Genomic DNA, 18352 nt, shown 5'->3' with positions numbered 1-18352 from the left:
TCATCTTTGGTTGTTGGATTCTGGGAGAACAGCCATTTTTCGCGTCCCAGCTGTTACATCTTCGAGAACATCACCTTTTTTTTGCTAAATAAAACTTTTTAAGGGGATGAACAGTCAGTAGCGGCACGTTTAAGAGCTTTCTTGCCGTCCTCCATCGTCAAGTGACAATCTGGGTAAGTTAAGGTGAAACAGGAGGTAACGTTAACCGTTAACCGTTAACCGTTGGGAGCTTCGCCGGGGCGGCTGTTAGCTAACTTACCGACTGTGTTTGTAATCGTATTAAACTACAGTGAGATGTGTGTGAGCTATTTCGGTGTGCCTTGTGCTGCCAGGTTAACGTGAGAAGCTTGAAATTAACAAAACAGGTGTGTGTAGCTAGTTCATAGCGCCTGGCTTCCTTCAAAGTAAGCTAGCGTAAACTTAACGGTTAGCGTTAGCGCTAATTACAAACAAACGTTAGCATCCGTTGCTGTACTAAATGACGCATTTAAAATAAAAGTACAGCGCTTTCATTCAGTAGTGTAATTCCCTCATTCATTATAAGCTGCATTATCGTGTTTGAGAGCCCAAATTGCGTAGCTAAAATGAGGTTTTTATTTTGAAAAACACGTCCGGAAGTAGTTTGATTTACATTACTAGGCTTGACAGTGGACCGTCTGGAGCATCACAACATTGTCCTGCTGCTTTGTTCGAGGGACAGAAAGCATCGCACTTGTCTTCGATGAAGGTAAATATACGGATACATGATATTTTAATGAGCATGAAGTCACAGTTATGTAGTTTAAATAGATGTATTATGAATAGGCTGTCAAATAAAACGCTACATCCTCGGAGGTCCGTGAATGTGTCATCTGCAGGCACCACTCGCCGGTGCTTTACCTATGAAACAGCACTTTTTAATTTCTTCTATTTAACATTCTTATCTGTGTATATGACAAGTTGTGTAAATATTGTATGGTCCTTTACAACAATATGCATCAGTGTGTGTTGTGTAACATCTTGGTGCTCGGGCCTGCACTGTTTACAAACAGCTTTCATGTCGTAACCAGACATTTTAACGCATTTTCAGTGAAGAGCAATTGTTTTACCTAACATCTGTAACAGCTTTGTCTTATTTGAACACTGCTCTCCATTGTCGGTCACCTTGGTTGATATGCAGCCAAGCCAAACACTGCCGCCCCTCCCGGCCACAGGCCTCGACCATCCACCGGCTTAGTTATTTATCTGTGGCTTAAAATAGCCATATTAAAGATGCGAGGATAAATGGTGATATTAATTACCAAGATGCTACTTTTACATGTTTCGCAGCTTCCCTCTCTGCATTGGCACACGGTGTATTTGAAAGGAAATGTGAATATTGGTGCATTGCAGTCAGTGTGTGAGGCGGATGGGAGGGGGGGGAGGAGGATGGAGTTGGGTGAGGGAGAGAGCGAGACAGGCGGAGAGAGGAAGAGGAGGGAGGGAGGGAGGGAGCAGGAGAGGAGAACAGGTGCACCTCCATCAAAGCAGGAGAGGAGAGAAAGTCACGATGTTGCACAATTGGCTCCTCTGTCCTTTATGCTGCTGCTGCAACGGTTTCATTTACAGCTGGTCAATATGTAGACCCGCAGGCCGCATGCTCAGGATAGGAGATTTACTGTGCCAGATCTCTCTGCCTGGATCTGTCCACAACTAGGAGATGTGTTTTTATTTTGGTTTTCCATGTATAAAGATACAGCTTGAATGTAGTCTTCTCCCAAAGGCTACATGAGGAGTACATTCTGAATTTATCTGCATGTCATAGCTTAGGAAAGGAACAATGAATGCCTCTGTTTCTGTTCATGACTCATGATGACCAATAACATGACTAATAATTTCTTTTTAGGGACCATGTCACCCACTGCTTAGAAGAAATAGCCTAGGATTAATCATCATTTTTGAATAACTGATTAAGTAATGTAAGCAGAAATTACAAACATTTGCTCGATCCACCTTCACAGATGCGAGGATTGACTCCTTTTCTCAGTTTTTTGTAATAGTAAATTAAAAATCTTTGGGTTTTGGACAATAAAAGGTACGATTAATTGATATAGAATATAATCATTAGTTGCGGCACTGATCACACGATCATTATTAAAGAGAAAGTGTGTAAGATTTAGGTGGACTTAGTGGCATCTAGCAGTGAGGATTGCAGATTGCAAGCAGCTGAACTTCTCTTGGTTAGAGTTTCTTCAGTGTTCATTATTCAGGAGGTTTTTAGTGTGAGCCAAATTATTCGCAGAGGTCTCTTCGTCTCCAAAAACCAAACAGACCAGGTGAAAACACAGAATAGAGCAGTTTCACATTATAAATCAGTGTTTCTCTATCACTTTTTGGCATGTCGGTCACAGTCTTTTAATCTAGCACCTCCTAATGTGTGCTCATTCTCTGATAACTTAAGATTTGGGCGTTCGGGAGGTTTTTACCGGGAGCTGAATTATCCATAGAGGTCTCCTCCTGTCCAAAACAGACAGACCCAGTGATTGAATCAGCTAAAAATACTGAAGAAAGCAGTTTCATGTTAAGCATTGGTGTTTTTCCGACGCTCTTGCGGAGGGGCTTCTAACTAGGCTCGTTCTAAGGTATCAAAAACAAAACATACATATTGTGTTATATTCACTCTCTGCCAGCATATCCCACTAAATCCTACACACTGGACCTTTTAAGATAGCGAGTGGACGATAGGAGTATACAGGAGTATTTATTCAGCTTTGTCTAGGGATGTAGGCCAGTGTTGTATTAATGTCATGAGCCTGAACACTGGAGCAGCATTTATTGTTCAGCATAAACATGAAACATCAACATTTTTCACAAGCATCCTTTGTATTTGGTTATTAAAGTAAGATGTGTTGAGTAGGACATTAATCAGGTAAACAAACTACATAATGGTGTCAGTTTTTCTATATTATATCAATATTGGTTTATATGTCAGCTGATAAGGAACTTGAAGTTTCAGTACAGACAGGCCAAAGATATGTTTAAACTGTCTGAGATAACATTGTCCATGCAGATCTAACAGTCAGGGTCTGGTTCATATCCTGCTACGTTGTTAGATTTTGTCATTATCACCTCACCCTGAATCAGTCTCTTTAGTGGAACAGCAGCTCTGTGGAGTGACGTCTCATTTTAATTTGCTTTACTGGTCAGTGGCAGCTGCTGAGTCACTTTCAAGCTCAGAGGAATCCTCTTGTAGTAATCTGTGGGTTTTAACTATACATACACTACTCACACACACATTATCGCTTTCCACCCAAGGGGCACATTATGCAACTATGAAATGGGAAACTATTATTTCGCTGATGACCTCTTTGAAATTGAGTACGACAGTGAAAGGGGCATCTGGGGGAAAGTATTAGCAGCATTAACTTTCTTTGTACCTTATCTGGTCTGTTCTGTCTTTTTGTCTCATCCACCTCCACATGACCTCAGTGACCAACACATAAAGGATGTGGTTGTGTTGAGCACCTTGTGGGTAAATTGTGAGTGTGTCAGGCACAACAGCACATGAAAAAGACAAAGCACACTCAGCAAAAACACGCCCTATCCCCCTGATAAATAAAACAGTTCCACTCTTGTCATGCTTGTGGTCTATTTCTGTCCCTTTCCCCACAGTGTGTATGAAACCAGGCAATGTCCACCATGGTGTATCCACGTGAAGAAGCCCTGGAGAGACTGAGCCAGGATGAGATTGTGCTCAACACTAAGGCTGTCATGCAGGGCCTGGAGACACTGCGCGGCGAACACGCCCAGCTCCTCAACTCGCTGCTGGATTGCGCCCAGCCGCCTGCTGCCCAGGAGAAATCTGGGCTGCTCCGCAAGAGTCTGGAGGCCATCGAGCTGGGCCTGGGAGAGGCACAGGTAAGATAATGAATCCTCTTTTTTGATTTACGGGGTGCATTTAAGGTAGCAAAGACGCCAGCGGCAATGTAGTTTGAAGAAATTGCCATGTCTTCACAATTTCAGCTGCTAAAAGTTTTATTTTCCCTTTCCCCCAGGTGATCATCGCCCTGTCGAGCCACCTGAGCGCTGTGGAGTCGGAGAAGCAGAAGCTGCGCGCCCAGGTGCGCCGGCTCTGCCAGGAGAACCAGTGGCTGCGGGACGAGCTGGCGGGAACGCAGCACAAGCTGCAGCGCAGCGAGCAGAGCGTCGCCCAGCTGGAGGAGGAGAAGAAGCACCTGGAGTTCATGAATCAGATCAAGAAGTTCGACGATGACGCCTCGCCCTCGGAGGAGAAGAGCCAGAGCGCTGCTGGTGGCGGTGGGGGTGGAGGAGACACTTCAAAGGACAGTCTGGATGACTTGTTCCCCAATGATGATGACCAGGGACCAGGTATGACATCAGCAATGGTTATTAGACTTCAGCTGTTCTTTGGTAGATGAAAGGAAGATGCTAACTTATTTTATAGCAGGGCTGCAAGTAACAGTTATTGTCATTATCAGCTAATCAGCAGAGCCCGAAATGACCTTTTCCATGCAAGGATTTACATCCCAGTCTAAAGGACCAGGTGCCTGATACTGGAGGAGAGTTACTGGTTGTGGTAGACCACAGGAAGAAGAGACTATTGGTTGCATTCTGGGTAGTCAGAGCCATTTTGCATGGCTGATATTTTCCCCACTAGTAACAACCAACGTTGAGTCAAGTCAGACGTGTCGTAGCACACAGTGGTTTGTAAAAGTATAAGACATTAATGCACATTAAGATGAAAGATGAGAGGGCATGTATTTATTCTGTGTGGGTCCTTGGATATTTGGTAGATATTATAGTGCATACAACACAAGTACAGTTCTTTTGTACATATTCCGGTATTTTTGTCTTGCTGCGATTGAAGGGTGTAAGAAGTTGTTTCCTTGGGCTTTAAATAGATATCCATAGAAGACTAGTTTCCCTGAAGAAGGTAGATATCACTTTTACATGAATCTTTAGGTGCTTTGGATATTTAAAAAAGTCACACACTAGGTTAAAGTGAGATCATCATGCTGTTTTGTATTGTAGAAGGGTGTTAATATTAAGCCGAATCATTCACTCCTGCTTCCACACAGTTATCTGCAGGGTAAGTGGGGCTGCAGAGGCCTGAATGCACAGCTAGAGAATCAATGCAGTTTGTGTTTAATGTGAGGAGTGTCAATAGGAAAACACCCAGAGCTTAATACAGTCATGCCTTTCAGTATCGGAAATGTTCAGACCTCAGCTGCCCCTGAAGCCTGAATTTAAAGAGTAATTTAAACTGAGGCACGAGTTGTTCTCAAGCAACTCCTTGTATAAATGGCAAACACAGTTTAACCCTTCAGCAGTGATGTTGTTTAAATGGGATATCAAACCGATCTGAAGCAGGAGCTGTGGTTTAGTTAATGCCATAGAAATAGAAATTTATTCATTCATTCTCTATGCTTCATTCACTGTCTAAACAAAGCTCAAGTCTTAGGCTGGATACATTTATAGATTCATGACAACAAAGTGAAAAACTGCAGATGGAGAAGATCAGTTATGTTGTGCATTAAAATGTATAGCTTACTCAGCGTTCCTCCCCATTAGGCAGACAGTAAGTGCTCCAGTCTCTTGGTCTCTTCAATTATTGATAACTGAATACTGATAAATGCTTCTGAAGTTTTGTTTCTCAGCTGGTTTGCTGTTAAAATGTACTGCACATTGAGCCGTAACATGTTGAAGCATCTGTTCTGATGATCGTTTTAGGTTTAGTTTAGATTCAGCCTCAACCATTTTCTGCTAGTTTTGCTTCATTTGATCATTTTTGTATGGAGCAGCTATTTACTTTTATTATGATGAGATTATGTTATCTTTTTGATGTAAAAGTTGTAGCAGAGGAAAAAGGAAAAAGAGCAGAATAGTCCTTTAAAACCCTGCAGAGAGAGGAAACTGAGGAGGTCAATCAGAGACACCTGTGAGCAGCGGAGGAGGGGAAAAACTAACAAAGGAAGCATGGAGGCAAACAGAAAATAGCAGCAAGAGTAGTACCAAAAAATAGACTTCATCCATGTTGTTGACTTTAACACTTTGAAATTAAAGTAGTAAAATACAGAAGAAGAAATAGAGTGGCACCTGGATTTCCCTGGGCAACCATGTGCTGCTGGATAAGTGGTGATCCCTAGAGCAGGTTTGACTCAATGTTTTTAATCCTCCACTTGTCCTGCTTGGATCTGGCACTCAGCTTTATTGAGTCCTCATTTTCAACAGCTCTCCGAGCTTCTTGTATAAATGTAATAAAACAAATACTGCACTCTCATGACAGACATTGTGGGATAGTTTTGGAACACAGCGGTAAAAGCTAGAAGACATTTTGATATCCTCCCCTCTGTTCTACAGCCCAGCCCAGTGGAGAGGTAGCGGCCCAGCAGGGAGGCTACGAGATCCCAGCTCGTCTCAGGACGCTCCACAACCTGGTCATCCAGTACGCCTCGCAGGGGAGGTACGAGGTAGCCGTGCCGCTGTGCAAACAAGCCCTGGAGGACCTGGAGAAGACGTCTGGACACGACCACCCTGATGTAGCCACCATGCTCAACATCCTGGCTCTAGTGTACAGGTGAGGAATGGAAATGAGGTTGTTCAGTAAAGATTTATATACAGTTTTTCAGACTTTAAACTGCTGTCATTCTGTTTTGTCCTCCAGGGATCAGAACAAGTACAAAGAGGCAGCCCACCTCCTGAATGACGCCCTGGCCATCAGAGAGAAGACGCTGGGGAAGGATCATCCAGCTGTGGCCGCAACCCTCAACAACCTGGCTGTTCTGTACGGCAAGAGAGGAAAGTACAAGGAGGCTGAACCTCTCTGCAAGAGAGCGCTGGAGATCAGAGAGAAGGTAAAAACCCACAAATGTTTTCTGTACACATTTAAACAGTTTTGTTTATGTTTGTTTTTAACCACCAAGTCTCCTATTAATAATAAAAGACTGTGTGCTCATAACTTTGTCTTCAGGTGTTGGGGAAATACCACCCAGATGTAGCCAAGCAGCTGAACAACTTGGCCCTGCTGTGTCAGAACCAGGGCAAGTACGATGAGGTGGAGTACTACTACAGACGAGCCCTGGAGATCTACGAGTCCAAACTGGGAGCTGATGACCCCAATGTGGCCAAGACCAAAAATAACCTGGTAAGGACACCATTAAGATAGTACACATAGTCAAACATTTATCAAACAGTACTGAAAATGCTCTGTGTCTTCTGCTCTTCTGTATTTTAATCTTATCCCGTGATGACATATTATTCCTAATTTTACAAGCATTACTAATCTAGAAACATTAATAAAAGATTGTTGGTATTGCTTGTCTTCAGGCTACGTGCTACCTGAAGCAGGGGAAGTTCAAAGATGCTGAGGCTCTGTACAAAGAGATCCTGACCAGGGCACACGAGAAGGAGTTTGGATCTGTCAACAGTGAGTAGAGTCAACTTTTAAACTGCAGAGTCACACTGATGTCGACATTATGACAGTCATTTTACAGGGTAGCTCCTTCATGTTTATTTATTTATGTTTAGGATTTTATATCATCAAAGTGTGTATGTTTTAGTGTCAACAGCTGATGTAGGTTTCTGCATAGCGACATAACCACATTTTGGCATATCTAGACTGATAAAATAAGATCCAAAACACATTTGGTGGTTGATTCAAATGCAATTCCAATTGGATTTCAACAGATGGGTCTCAGTCTGGACACTCTGGACACTCAGATCAGATTTTAACATGGCTTTGAACACAATAGAGTGCTTAAGAGGACATGAGGAACAACAGTCTGTGGACAGATGCTGAAATATATTCGATGGCAAAGTGATGGACCACCATTTCTAATGCTGCCACATTGAAAAGTGGTGTCACCAGCATTGCGACGTAGTAACTGACGCCTACGTCGTTACCACAGCAACCCATGCAGATAGGCTGATGATGTCTGGGCACACAAATCTGATCTGATTGTGCACAGTCTGTCTCTAAGATCTGATTTTAGAAACAAATCTAAGAAGTCTGCAGTGGAGCCTTTGTGACTGAGCCGAACAGTCAGTTAAGGCAGCGATAGACCAACAACTTCCGTGTTCAGCGAGGTAAAATTACTGTTCTTGTCAGTGAGGTCTGACTTTAAAGAAAGCAATGTAACAGCTCCAGCTCCCTGGAGAAAAACGCAGATGGAGCCGACCTCCAAGTATCTGGCACTGGTTGACGTGGACAAGGCTTGGACAAGAAAGCGCACTTTCATGTTAGAATTCTGTTGCAGACTTGTGTATATTTAGTGCAGGAAGTGAAGGAAAGAACATTTAAGTCATCAAAACTATTATTATTTCCAGCTCTGTCAGAATATTTGTGCTTAACTGTCCATCTGAGAATCCTTAATCTTTCCTTTCCGGTGAAATTTGGCGTGAACAGTGACTGTTTTTACATAATATCCAGCACTCGACCCATTTTTCTGTTCTTCTGACTGCTGCTTTTTTGGGATTCAGGATTCGGTCACACCCTGATCCCTCCTGTCGCTCCCAGTACTCTCAGCAGGTCAGAGGATTATTTCGTGCCATCGAAGCATGCGGTGCGGAGCGGCTTAATGTCGATGTTTCCCTCCCGCTGCGGCTAAGCCTATCAAACCCTTATGTGCTCACATGCCCAGCACGAGAGAGGGCCTCAGCAGGAATTTGGCGTTGCACGGGTTTGATGAAAGGCTGTGTGTTTTTATTTTCAGACAGAGAGGCTTTACTCTAGGGTCAGTCCAGGGATCCTTTTATTTTCTTAGAGATTCATTTGTTTATTCTTTTCTTGGTTTGTTTGGTTTCTGCCACTTATTTATAGTGCTGTTGTCCACTCATGGTATTGTTTGTGTATGTCAAATATGATTTCTTTGTCCTCATTTTGCAGATGACAACAAGCCAATCTGGATGCACGCAGAGGAGAGAGAGGAGAGCAAGGTCAGTGATTTAGGTTGGCCTTTTTTCCATTGATGTTACTGGCTGGCAGGCAGCTTATTATGGAAATGGACTGGGCAGTAAGATGAGAATGATGGAGGATAGTGGACTATACAAATGACAACAGGGACATTTTAATAGCCTCTTTAATAGGGCAATGTTTCATACTTGGCTCTTCCTGCTCCCCCTCTGTCTCCTCTCTCTGCATCTCTCTCTATCGCTGTTTTCCTTAGGGTAAGCGCAAGGACTCTGGCCCGTATGTAGAGTATGGAAGCTGGTATAAAGCCTGCAAGGTGGACAGGTGAGTCAGACATGTGAATTCACCGACACATGCAGGAATCATTGCCTGATATCGGACAGAAGTGACTGTTAACATGCAGAAAATATCCTGTTTTTTGCCCATATTTCAAAAGAGAATATTCCCACTGAGCTGTTTACATCGCTAATGAAAATGAATATTCCACCAACTTTCCCATTTACATGCAGCTGTGCATGCTCAGATTAATGTCCCCTAACAAGTCATTTATCACGTCATAATGAGTGAACAGCTGGAGTTGCTTGTGCCAGGATTTTTTCAAAGTTTCCCACAAGTGGCGGACTTGTTTGACTGTGTGAGCACACCCTCCCTCTTTAATTCCTTTATTCCTTATGAGAAGACGTTGCTTTAGAACAGCCTCGAACAGTGTCTATGTTGTCTGTGGTGCTTGCCATTGTTGTTATTACACCCCACTGCTTCGATTTGACAACAGCTTGACAACGGTCATAGTCCCACCTGTTGCGCTGAATAGATCCACCCTGGATCGTTTTTTATTTAAATCAAGAAACTGTTGTTTCATGTCACGATTCCAGACAAATCAGTCAACTCGTGGAGTGGGCTGATTTGAAGGTGTGGTCCCAGGCAATAGAAATCTGGAAGCAAATGACATATTTCATAATAAAACAGAAAATTGCCACAGTTTTTGCAAATAAAATCACAATATTTTGACCATTTATGTGCTGCAAAATAATCTCAAAATTTGTGGACTCTACTCAGCAGGTAAAGGGTCAGTTTACACTTTAAACACTCGGCAGTAGGGCTCTGATCAGAAACGTTGCTGATGTCTTTTATTATATATTTTTAAATTCTGAATCAGTTTAAGGATGCCAGTATAAGACAGATCTCCCATTTCTCAGTTTGTCCCAGGACACAAATTAAACCATGTGACAGTAAAAGTCACTGTAACAGATTTAAGTGGGTCATTAGGGAGAGAGTTCATCGTTTGTTCTCACCTCCGTTCAGTTTGTCTTTGAAAAATGCACACTGGCCAATATCTAATTCTAATAAAGGGAACAGGCTCTGATGCTCAGGCAAACAGATGTATTAGTTTAACCTTGGCTAAACTATATATTGCAGTCATGGTGTATTACCGCTGCAGTTTCCGACCGTGTTACGGCTCAATTCATCTTTGTTTCATTGAAGGTGAAGGGAACAAAATTTACTTAGTTAAAAAATACTTAAAGGTCCCACGTTTCAGTCAGATGTATGTTTTTTTTTCTTCATTACAAAGCAGGTATAGATGCTTTATATATACTGTGAAAGTATCAGAGCTCCTAATCCACAGAAAAATGCACAAAGTCCATATTCAGAAACTGTGCCTTTTGAACGAGACGTCACGACTTGTGTGAAGTTGTGATGTCACAGCATTAAACATGGACTTACGCTGTTGCCTAGCAGTGCAGATCCAGCGAAACGGTCTATAAAGATAGAAGGTGCCGCTGCAGTCATTCCCCTGGCTGTAGTGACAGTGCAGAGACGATGACCCGGAAACTCTGACCAATCAGAGCAGAGTGGGCTTTTTTGGGAGGACGGCTTAAAGAGACAGGCGCTAAAATGGAGCAATTCAGACAGAGGGTTAATACAAGAATATTCAGACGGACAGCAAGACGAAAAATGTGTTTTTTTTGAATATTAAAGCACGTAAACATGTTCCAGTAGAAACCCAAAATACAAGTATGAACCTGAAAATTAGTGAGCATGAGACCTGTGGTTTTTTTTTTTTTTTTGCAGCCCCACAGTGAACACAACCCTGAAAAGCCTGGGAGCTTTGTACCGTCGCCAGGGCAAACTGGAGGCAGCAGAAACACTGGAGGAGTGCGCCAGCAAGTCACGTAAACAGGTGCTGCACAAACTCACAGAGCGGTTGAAATACCGCCGTTAGATTAGACGCCTGGGCCCTTTTTTTCAACGGCTTGTTCAGTTAAGAGGCCTGATTAGTTCAACAGGCATTCCAGCTGTGATTTATTAGCCCATAAACTATGATTTAAAGATCAGTCATGAAGCTATTGTGTGTTAAGTGTAGTAAAGAGTGTAGACGTGCTGTGTGAGCTATTGGGAAGAAGCTGTGATTTTCTTTTTAATCCCTGTGGTCGCTTCTGTCTGATCTTTGTTTTTGTCTGTGTGTTTGTGTGTCCTCTGTCTCTCTCTCTCTCTCAGGGTATTGATGCCATTAACCAGAGTAAGGTGGTGGAGCTGCTGAAGGACGGGGGAGCTGGAGGTGGCGACAGACGACACAGCAGGGAAGGAATCAACGGGCCAGGGGGACAGCGAGGGGAGAGCGAGGGCGACGACTCCGCTGAGTGGAACGGGGTCAGTCTGTGCATGCCAATTCATTTCACTTGTTCCTCAACACTAATGGAAGTATTAATAAGTTCATTGTGTACAGTACACGGTGCAAGGTCATCACAGCTTTGCACACAAGGCAGTTAAAATCATATCAGTGATTTAATTATATGAAGAATTTAAAAAGTAAAGTTCAGGTGTCCTTTAGTGAGGTGAGGCACCTGAGCCCAGAGCTGTGATTAAACATGAGAAGGAGCCTTTGTAGTCTCTCCTTAATATTTAATATCTCCAGTTAATGCTGACTTGGCTTTGTGTTTGATCTTCTCTCAGGATGGTAATGGGTCTCTGCGTCGCAGTGGCTCCTTCGGGAAACTTCGTGACGCACTGAGAAGGAGCAGTGAGATGCTGGTGAAGAAGCTGCAGGGGAGCGGACCACAGGAGCCACGCAACCCAGGGTAAGAGTACTGTGTGTGTGTTACTGAGTGTGTGTGTGTGAATGTGTTTCGTCAATCTGGAGGTGAGTGTAGGGCTGAAATTTATGATTTTTTTTTTTTTTAATTAAACAACCAACAGTTCACATCACAAATACATTTAATTAACAATGAGCTTAAAGGGTCATTCATGACCACGAGAGCAGAATTTGGTGGAATATTTTTATCACAAAGGTTGACCATTTTGGACCCTCTCCATCTGCTAATGAAGCGTAGTGGACGTGTCTGAAAGATCTGGAAAACCGACCTTGTTGCTCTTTTAATAACGTTTTTGTTTCACTAAATTTACTGTCAATTTACAACAGAATGCAACAAATCCTCACGTTTGAGAGGCTGTAGCCTGTAAATCTTTGGCATTTGTGGCTGATAAATGACTATTATTAAAATTGTTGCCGATACATTTTTTGTTGTTTAGTTTGTTTATCAATTTACTACGTTTTTCGGCAGTAGTTGTGTCTTTTGTTGGAGATCAAAGATGTAGACTTTGGCCATTTTAGGCTTCCCCACTCTGCCCTTTACATCCTTAAAGTCCCAGTAGGTTTTCAATTTGCGCATAAAAAACCTGAGTGAAAACCTAAAAGATGTGGAAAACTCTTGGTGTAATAATAAAAGATATATGAGACTAAGTGCAGTGGAAACAGATTCAGGTAATCCATGACGACGTACTGTCACTTCATAGGCCACTGCAACATGCTTTTCTGTGCACACAGGGCTGTTACCAGAACTCTTCCAAGACAGCATTACTGTAGTATTAGATGTTCAAAAGTCTATTTCCATTGTCCAGCATGCTCTGTTTGAGGTTTGACTCGCTCTCTTAACGTCATTTTGTAGCACCCTCTTCCACAGTGACACCTGAAGAATTAGCACCAGCCGCTGCTTATCTCGATGAACCAACTCTCACTATTTGCATAACAGTAGTGAATGAGAGAGTGCAAAAATTTGTACTGCATTTGGACAGAAGCCCAACTAGGAAAATGTAAATAAAACTTTCTGTAATGTGACATAACTGAATATTAGATTGTGGTATGATTACTGGGGCTGCAACTAACAATTATTTTCATTGTCGACTAATCTGTCGATTATTTCTCCGATTAGTGGACTAATCATTTTATCGAAAAGTGTTAAAATGTTGAAAACTGTCGGTCTGTCTTTCCCAAATCCCACAATGATGTCATCTAATTAGGGATGCACCGAATATTCGGTAACCGAATATATTCGGCCGAATATTGCAAAAAAACACACATTCGGTATTCGGTGGAATAAGTTAAAAGCAAGGCCGAATAATAGCGGCGTTTTGATAACGCAATCAAACGGCGTGCCGTGACGGGTGGAATAAAATGTCGGTAGTGTGGCGATCCGTCCGTCACGGCACTCGCATTTGCGACTAAAATAGTTTTGAGCGAGCAAAATAGGCTTAAATCATACAGCACGCTGTGCAAGCAGCCTACAGATTTCAACCAGCAGCAGAAACGAAAGGCGAATCCCACCAATTGTAGGTTGAAAGGGGGTCACAGACACAGACAGTAACGTTAATGTATTCCTGTCAAATACGGCGGCCATCGGCTTACCAGGCGACGGAGAAGTCGGCTCCAATAATATCCTCTTCTTGGCGTCATGACTGCCCAGAAGTACCTGAACAGCTGAGCCAGCCGAACACAGGTATGTGACGTGTCAGAGGAGAAACGAGCCTTTCACATTTCTCTCTTTCTGGCAGTAACGGCCCACAGACCTCACCGCACTTTAGGGACTGTTCATTACTTATGAAGGGACTGTCAGGGGAGGAGGGTGGCTTATTTTATTTATTTATTTTATTTTGATCCCCCCTATGTTAACCAGTTATTGATGCTGTTTTTGAAGTATGAATAAGTCAGTAAGTAATTTATTCCATTGAAATATCATTGATGTAGCCTATAATAGAAAAGTGATTTATCTTTTCATAAATGACAAAAGGCACATCTGCCTCATTTTCGCTGTGGTATCATGATACTACTCAGAACCATGGTATTTTCATTGGTATCGCACAGTGGGTCCCAATTTTGGTACCGTGACAACACTAATCTGGAGGGGGCTCATCTGCAAAAACTAATGAAAAACTAAACAATGATATTCGGTATTCAGCCAAGCGTTTAATATTATTCGGCTTCGACTTCGGCCACAAATTTTCATTTTGGTGCATCCCTACATCTAATGTCTTCTTTCGTACTCACGCCAAAGTGTTTTAGCTCACCGTCATGGGAGAGTGTGTAAAGCTGCCAATATTTGAGCATAAGAAGCTGCAATAAGAGTATTTTGGGCACTTTTATAGTACTTTTCTACGAAAAATGACTCAAACCCATTAGTCGACTACTAAAATAGTCACTGATTATTTTAATAGTCGATTAGTCATCGATTAGTCGACTAATCGTTGCAGCCCTAATGGTTACAACAGGAAATTTTAAATCACATCGTTAAGATATGATTGGACCAATCTTCAAAAACACTGGTTGTTTTTACCTGAAAACAAAGACAAATCATGGAAATATAATAATTATGTTGTTGATGAGTTTTTAATGGTTAAGGCTCACTGTTTGACTGTACTGTTTTGCTCAGAATGAAGAGAGCAAGCTCCCTCAACTTCCTGAACAAGAGCGCTGAGGAGACCACACAGGTACGACCAAAAAATGTTGTAGAAACTTTTGCAGATGAAATAACTACATGGGAATATCTGTTTTGGGATAATGCAGTGAATTATTATTGCTGACCCAGTAAAAACACATAGACGTTCTTCGACCACAATATATTGTCCATTAGGAGTTTTAATACTGACTGGTCTGTTTTCAGGACGCCAACTCTGGACTCTCAGACTGCAGGGGACTAAGCGCCAGCAACGTGGACCTATCCAGACGCAGCTCCCTGATTGGCTAGACAGAGCCATGGGGTGGGACTCAGGAGTCACAGAGCGGCCCGGCGAGGAGAGGCTGTTTGCAGCTTGGTTTGATCAAACAAACACACTAAAAGCTCAAAGCGAGATCAAACACTTGCACCTGCAGCATATTTTTTAAAGAACACTGAAAAAGAAAAAAAGCATTATCACACTAAACGTCAGGTCGCTGCTGCTGCTTCGCTGTACAAACCGCCGCCATCGATCACTAAAGAGAATATTTAGATACACATTAATCAGCATGCTGCTTACTAGAACGTGGAATGTCTGCACCTGAACGCCTCGTGTTTGTGACTCATAGCACCGTAGCAAAGCATCGTATCCGAGACCTTGTCTTCGATCTCCATGTGCAGACACTCAACCTTAGGTAGGCTAAATGTACTCCGGTTTCAGTTCAGAGACAAGCATTGCACTCTGTATATTTCACCAGTAGCATGAACTATTTGCTGATGCTAACCGCCCATCGAATGCATATCACAGATGGTAAAAAATGGTACGATCCACTTAGATTTTAACAGGGAACACTGACGAGAATACAAGCAATCTTTGGGGATTTTCAAAAAACACATTAGCACTAACCATTTAAACCTCACTTTTGCCTTCTTGTTTTTTTTATGTATATACAGTTTTAAATTATTTCATTCTTTGTATATAGTGCACTTTGGTTTCTGTTATTTTTCTTTGTTGTTTACACTATTGGGTTACAGAGGGTCTCAGCTGAGAAAATAGTTATCGGAGGGGGAAAGACTGGAAAAGAAAGAGGGAGTGAAAGAAGGAAGGAAGAGAGAAATGGGCGCTTGGCTCATGATGTCAATGAAGGTCAAAAATGCTGATAAATTTAGTACCTCAGTCTCTGAAATCTGCTGACGTTTCAGTCTAAACTGTTGGAATGCACTTTGAGCGTGACAGTCCTGTACATGGTAGCTTCCACTGAGGCTTCTACTGGTCAGGCTTAAAATTATTTTTTCCGGTGCCACAACAATCAGTCTTGTGAGCAACCGAAATGAAAAGTTATCAGAAAGTTTATTCGAAAGTAAATTTAAAAATGAACCTCAATCAATTCCTCAAAAGTCCCAGTGAAACGTCAACTTAAGCTTCTGTACTGTGACAACAGAATATTAAAGCGGCACACAGTTACAAGAAAGATTTAAATCAAATTCTTTGCACCTGATTGGACCGCTAATCAATCTCCCTTGACTTGTTTGTGTTTTTATGAACCATGTGGTCATGGTGACGTAAACGCCACTCTTGCGACTGAAATTTCAGCGTATCTGCCGGCTCTCATAGCTGTCAAACGGTGGTCAGACTCCGCCTACTTGGCATACCACAGGTGCACACAGGCATGGTAATTGTGCAGACCACTGTTTTCGCAACACGCCTCCTCCCCCACCATTAGATCATGAGGCGGATGAGGTAGGGATGAATAAATTTGACCTCCAAAATATAGTTTTGGAAATTAAAACAAAAGTTTTGCCCACCGTTTTGTTCTGTCAGCTACTATAAACTCGTGTGATTGGATGAATTTTTGTGACGTGAACACCCCTGAGTACAGGATGAGTCATCAAATGTTCGGTTTTAACTGGTTTTACAAAAACAGAAAAGACAGGGATTTCATTTAAAATACTTGTTTTTTTGACATGTGTTTATCATATAACAACACAGGGACACAGGATTTAAAAATGTAATTTTCATTTCACTGGGTCTTTAAACCCTCCTAAATACTACCTACTGTATGTGGCACGACAGGAAGTTTAATTAAACACTATAATCTTTGCTTTCAGGTACTTTTACCTCAGTCTGCCACGAAAAACTTTGGATTTCCAGACTTACAGCCATAAGTCTGAGTGATAATGAAATAAAACGCTGTGAAAGAGATATTTAAATATAATTTGTTTACAATCATTAAAGCAGGATATTCAAGGCATAAACAACCCTCATTTAAGTATCTGCGTTTAAAGCTGGTGAAGTACATCAACTGAAATGTTTACTTTGGGATTCCTCTTGTGAATTATTTTGTGTTTCCCTCTTTCTGTTGCTGAATAATATGTATCATTTTGTACGAAACAATCCTCAGTGACGGGACGGACTTCATCAGTCGTAATCAAACACTCTCAGAAATCTGACTGTTGGCCATCAGTCCTCAGTGAACTTTGTTGCGTTTTCCTGTTTTGGACCTGAGCTTTTATGTTGGAGGTACTGAAAAGTGATTATTTGAATGTTCGATTTTTACGTTGATTGTGGGGTCTGGTGGCATTTACACTGGATTTTTGTGTTGTGCTGTTTTCCACTAAAACAAGACCAATACCAAGAGAACTGTCCTCAGAATGTACACGTCGATATCAGTCTCGGCAAGTTGTGCTCCTCATCAGATTGTCAAGGAGTTGCTTTTTTTGGCTTTATCTGCAAGTTTTTCTCCACCTTGCTCTTAAATTTTCTAGCACAAAAAGCCAAAAAAGGTCAAATCTTGACAATTTGAGTTTGATTTCAAAAACAGGAAGATGCAGGTTTGTTGCGAAGGCATTTTGTCCACGGCGGTGCATGCACACCGTCGCCATATGCCTCAATAACCTGACGTCGCCCTTCTTGAAATCCCCTTCGATGAAGTCACACTGCCGAGTCTAAAAAAAAACGTGCTAACTATTCTATCAGCTTCTGATTGTGCTGAATGTGTGAGGTGGTGCAAGTTTAAGATGAAGAAATACACGCACGAAGGCAAAGAAGGACTGAAGTAAGTGTAAACGCAGGATGGAGTCAGTGTTGGGAAGATGTCACAGGTGGAAAAGTGCTTTAAGTGTCGTTCGCAGCAAATAATGTACAGAATAATCCTTTATATGTATGTTTACTGTATGTTCACATAAACGATGGGTATTCCTTTAATCGCACACACTCTCAACACCATGTAGCTGTGTACAGACGTTAATGCAACACTGATTTGTAGTTTAAGGTGTCCTGACTGTGAGTTCGTCTACACATCATACTGTAATATCAATACAAGCAATCCTTTACTGTATTAATCACTTAGTCACCTCTGGGTTGGTCCAGTGTCTTCTGACTCTGTATTAATCCTAACCTCCGTAAACATGAACATGAATGTTGCTTAATAAAACAGCTGAGAGAAATAAAACCTGTAAATGTTTGTTCTGAATCTCTGTTGCAGGAAGATTTTGATTCACAGCGTCAAAGATGAATCAGATGTCCAAATATTTATGGAGCCACGGGTGGTGAATGTTGTGGGAACGAGGGTCATATATATATGTGTGTGGGAACTCTTAACTCCAGCTCCTGTACTGCTGATGATTTGATGGATCTTATTGTGAAGGGGCCAACCTCATGTGTATTTTATCAAAGGTTCAATAAATACAAACTCCACTTTTCAAACTGATTCTGTGTCTCGTACATTTTCATCCCCGAAACTGCCAAGATGACTTGGAC

The 18352-nt window shown here is 42.0% G+C and overlaps 1 protein-coding gene across 2 annotated transcripts; it reads left to right on the top strand.

Moving 5' to 3' along the window:
- On the top strand, window positions 1-18298 carry klc2 (kinesin light chain 2). 2 transcript variants are annotated; one of them, XM_033651951.2, is made up of 14 exons: window positions 1-173; window positions 3631-3876; window positions 4014-4347; window positions 6340-6556; window positions 6644-6833; window positions 6950-7123; window positions 7306-7405; window positions 8864-8913; window positions 9144-9211; window positions 10958-11066; window positions 11384-11536; window positions 11840-11964; window positions 14590-14647; window positions 14821-18298. In XM_033651951.2, the coding sequence occupies exons 2-14, from the start codon at window positions 3649-3651 to the stop codon at window positions 14902-14904; spliced, it is 1890 nt and encodes a 629-aa protein (XP_033507842.1). In that variant the 5' UTR covers window positions 1-173; window positions 3631-3648; the 3' UTR covers window positions 14905-18298. The 2 variants fall into 2 exon arrangements, with proteins under 2 accessions (XP_033507842.1, XP_033507841.1); XM_033651950.2 differs by lacking the exon at window positions 1-173 and adding an exon at window positions 589-727.
- The last annotated feature ends 54 nt before the right edge of the window (window positions 18299-18352 follow it).

This window comes from Epinephelus lanceolatus, chromosome 22 (assembly GCF_041903045.1).
Source record: "Epinephelus lanceolatus isolate andai-2023 chromosome 22, ASM4190304v1, whole genome shotgun sequence".
Classification (NCBI taxonomy): domain Eukaryota; kingdom Metazoa; phylum Chordata; class Actinopteri; order Perciformes; family Serranidae; genus Epinephelus; species Epinephelus lanceolatus.
This window is presented reverse-complemented; position numbering and strand designations above follow the sequence as displayed.